Source organism: Limulus polyphemus, unplaced genomic scaffold, assembly GCF_000517525.1.
Source record: "Limulus polyphemus unplaced genomic scaffold, Limulus_polyphemus-2.1.2 Scaffold2613, whole genome shotgun sequence".
Taxonomy (NCBI): Eukaryota; Metazoa; Arthropoda; class Merostomata; order Xiphosura; family Limulidae; genus Limulus; species Limulus polyphemus.
The window spans coordinates 157,311-161,795 of record NW_013668223.1 but is presented as its reverse complement, the minus strand read 5'-3'; the positions used below and the strand labels follow the sequence as shown (position 1 = coordinate 161,795).

Genomic DNA, 4,485 nt, shown 5'->3' with positions numbered 1-4,485 from the left:
TCAGACTAGTCTGAGTGCAAGATGATTTTCATGTTAATATTAAAAATACTTTTTTCATTTTATGGTTTTCAGATTTCATTTGCATAACCTCTAGAACCTCTTAAAACTTTTTCTTCAGTAAAACTATATTTAATTTATATCCTCTGCCATAACACTGGTTTAAATTGAAGTAAAACAAGATGATTGGAGGCTATAATGTTACATTATATCCTAGTAAGTAATATTTTTAATAAAAGTGTGTAATTAGCATTAAAACTCGGAAGCATAAATAGGAGAGGAAATATTATCTAAAATGTGTAATTTGGAGTGACAAAATGTCATGTGATACAGAAAAATGAAGAATGAGAATTTTTTTAAATATTTCCTTTTGAAATAAGAAATTAAAACTTGATTTATTAACTGTTTATTGATTTCAAGTTTATTGGTATAAATTGATAATAAAATGGTGTAATTATGTTTTGAATGTAACTTTGTAAAAATATTATAACATGCAAACTTTTACTTACCTGTATCCAGAGGGTTATTAGTAAGTGTATGTGGTCATAAGTCAGAATTTGTTCATACTGGTAGAAACTGAAATGTTAACAAAACTTTATTTGTTACACATGTTTATTATTTAAGATTAAACTTGTAATTTTGAATAATTTAACACTTGCGATATAAGCTAAGTACAAGAGTATTCATTTGTTAACATTAGTATTTTTAAGTCCCCCTTAGAAACACAAAATACCCCAGATACATGGATATTTGGCATAATGAGCTTCTGACAGTACTATTGTTATATTTTCTGAATGTGGTTTGGAAGATTCTATCATTGATTTATCACCAAGTTTAATCCTCATGTACACTACTTACAAAAGTAAAAACCCCCTATGTTCAGAAGGTTAAATTATAACTGCTTCATGTTGTAACATCAGTATAGTTGCCTTTTTTAAGTTTTTGTATGCATATTATTCATTAATCACTTGAATTAAATTATATTTATTCTTTGACTTTTTTTTTCTGATAGTGTTTTATGGGAAAGTACTCCAGATTTTATCATTGTTTATCGAAAACAATGTGCTATGAAATTGAGTTTGTGATTTACTATTTCTCATTTGTAATCACTGTATGACCATCCTGTACGTATGCACATATATACACCATCTGTACAGTTGTTAAAATAAGATCTAATCAAACACTAGTTTATAATTGGCTTTATATTGATAGCTGTTTCAAAATTACAGAAGGTATGTGATAACAGATGAAAGAATGGTATCTACCCTTAAATTCAAATGTTTTTCTGCTTGCATCTTGGAAATATTTAGTTTAGGTAGCATATCTTTTTCAGAAACGACACCTTACAACTTCTCATATAATAGCTTTCCTCGATTTGTGATGTCCTCTAAATGCTCCATTTTTGCTTGCCACTAGCAAATGAGCATGCAACAACCCTCCACCAATAGGAGTGTGACTCACCCTCCTAGTGCAGCTGACTTCCTCTATTCTGTAGATCACAACCATCGTTTCTCGATTTGACACGTATGACGATGTTTGTTTTTTTTTGTTGTTTTTTTTAGCTCATGAACTTTTCAGATATAGGTATTTTACAGTAGAAGTATATACAAAGACATTGTTTCACAAGTGTCAGTAACTTCTACTTTGTACGGTGGGAAACAACACAACTTTGTTCATGCTAGCCTACCAACTATATTGGCATTGGGTTTATCTTTGTGTGTTGGGAGAGATGATGACTTTTGTGTGTTGAGTGATGGAGTCTTTCGTATGGCCTGAGCTTTCTTTTGTCTCTGACATACCTCTGCCTATGTTTCTCGTTCATGACAGAAGAGATTTTGCCAGTTTTTTCCCACCTACCTCTGTCTCATCTTATACCTATGTTGTCTTGATTCTACTTCAGCCTTTTTTCTTGATTTTGTGCTAGGCTTCTCAAGTATGGAAAGCTTTGGTTCAACTGTTTATATATTGTATATTGTTGTGGCAGTGCCAAAATAAACTGTTGCGTTACCACTGGTTACATCCCCAAAAGGATAAGAAAAAGCTTTTGTCTGATGAAGATTAAAGGTTAGTTCAAATAAATCTGAATGTAATATACAATTGTAGTGCAAGCCTGTATTCTAAAATATGTACATTTTTTCCTCATGGTTTCTTGATTAACTTTTTTTTCAGTAAGATTTTAAAGTGTACTTGTTGCAGAAATTTTGAAATTAAAATGCCAAATTTAATGTTTTATGTATATGCTATTTTTCATTTGGTGATCAGAAAAATATTACCATTATGCTCATACAGTGTATGATATAAAATGGTTTAAAGTTCTACAATTTCTGCACATTCTTTACACATAGAGCATTTTTGTTTTACCAATGAAAAAGTTACAAAACTGAACTGAAGTATGACCTTTTTGTCACAAGTCAGTATTGAATTTCAGTTAATTTAAAAGGGAATGAAATATTTAATTTTTTTATCTGAAATTTTTAAAATTATATTTAAAATTATTTAATTTGATCAGTTTATCAAAAATGAATGAAATTAAATGAATCTGGGGAGAAAAAGTACTTTTTTTTTCAATTTTAATAATAGTAAAATAGAGAATTTGATTTTTACACAATTTTTGTGGCATTAAAGTATCAGTGTCCAAATATAATTGTTTTGAAAAAAGATGAAAGTCATCACCTCTTTGCATGTTTAATACCAAATTACTCTTACTACTTTATCACAAGCAGCATTGTTTCAGATACTGTTATTGCTTTTGAGTGAAGTTTATAATAGAAAATTTGGTTATTCATATAGTTCTTAGCATCATGCATGCTACAGTAGAACAAAATATAATTGATAAAGGAGCTAACATAAATATGTAAAATAGTAGAACCTCATTTATTTCTATGAATAGGTGGGGTCATCAAGGATATAAAGAACTTTATCCAGAAGAATTTAATTCACCAGAAGTTTCTGTGAGTGATTCTACAAAATCATCAAAAGAAAAACACAAAAGGTATTGTTCATTTAACATATAAAGAAAACTGCACGTGCATTATCTAAAATGTTACATGTATTTTAAAAATATCCAATAAAAAAGACTGTGTTCTTTTGTTAAATACAATTATTATGATAGAATAAGTGATAAACATAAATTATATGATTGATTTGATGTCCTAATAGTGGTCAGCTTAGTACCTAAGAAAAACTTGTTGGGTTGCAATAAATACACCTTGAATATATAAGTTGGAAAATTCATAATTCAATATTTTATTTAGATAGTATAACAGATCTGTAAAATGTATAGATAACTTGTATAAGTTTTGAATGAAAAACTGTACTTGAAAAAGTATATTAGGTTTTATAATAACAATGGCTGTGTAATACATTTTATATTTGTCTGATGAATTTCATATTATTTGGTGTGTGTGTGTGTGTTGTTGAGGTGTTTGATAAATTTTGGAATGTATAAGAGTCCATCTGAAATTAAAAGCAATGAAATTCACTAGTGTAGGAGGTTTTAAAGTACAATCACATCTTCAACAAGCAATAGAGTTGAAGGGAATTCTCACAGAAGTGCAGTCATGTTCTGCCTATAATTTAGTTCTACGTATTACCAAAATGTTTTCTATAGTACAGTGAAATTACAGACATCAAGTGTATGTTTATACATACTAGAAATAGCATGCTAAAGTTCGACGACGAGGAACCCACTTTGAGACTAATAATGGTTGGAGATGGCTTGAATGGGTAATGAAGAAAAACTTTAATATAAGTTTAACATAACAGCAAATGTACAACGTTTCGACAAGATTTTATTAAAATTATATTACTTTCCCTAACAGATTATATGTATTCAAAAATATTCTAAGTTCTTATATGCTTTAACTGGATATGTATGAAGAAACTTAGTTCTCTGATGATTGTTTTTAAGGAAGAAGAAAAAGAGAAGAAAAAAATGTAAAAGAGAATCATCTTTATCTAGTGACAGTAAGAAAACCAAGAAAGAATGGAAGGAAATAAAAACAAAGAAAAGACGTGTGTGTTGTGAAAAAAACTCGGTAGGAGTTAACTCTACTAACAGTGAGACAGCTTCACAAGTATCAACAGAGAAAATTATAAAAAAGCAAAAACATAATGGTTCTAAATCTCATGAGAAAAAACATAAACAATACAGCCAACGGAAGAAGAAAAAAAAGACTTCTGATAGAAAGAAACAGTGATTACTGTGATCTAGGTAAAAGTTTTGCATTTACATATGAAAAAGCAATCTGAATAACATGAAAAAAGGTATCAACCTTATTTTAAGGCAGAGCCTTGTTCAAGATTATACAAATTGAAACTTCTGGATTTTTTGTAACATGTACTTGAAATACTAAAAATCAGAGAAATGTTAACATTTAACTGTCACATCAGTCAAGTGTTGTGTGGACTAGTTTTATTACATCTTTATCTGACATTATAGTGTCAAAAAGTTTGATTATTTGGTGGAAACTTATCAAATAGCTACAC

At 29.1% G+C, this 4,485-nt stretch overlaps 1 protein-coding gene across 5 annotated transcripts in view; it reads left to right on the top strand.

Annotated features, from left to right (window-relative positions):
• LOC106467431 (uncharacterized protein C11orf57-like) overlaps positions 1–4,485 on the top strand; it is a 29,098-nt gene that overhangs the window by 3,165 nt on the left and 21,448 nt on the right. For 3 of the 5 annotated variants that reach the window (XR_002612418.1, XR_002612419.1, XM_022395620.1), the window contains exons 2-3: positions 2,888–2,989; positions 3,908–4,210. The exons of 1 other annotated variant lie outside the window; for it this stretch is intronic. Coding sequence is in view for 2 of the 4 variants with exons in the window: in XM_022395620.1 (XP_022251328.1) it covers positions 2,888–2,989; positions 3,908–4,196 (391 nt within the window). In the remaining 2 variants the exon portion in view is untranslated. Of the gene's footprint in view, positions 1–2,887; positions 2,990–3,907; positions 4,480–4,485 lie in introns of those variants that run through there. One more of the 5 variants, XM_022395619.1, reaches the window with a different exon arrangement.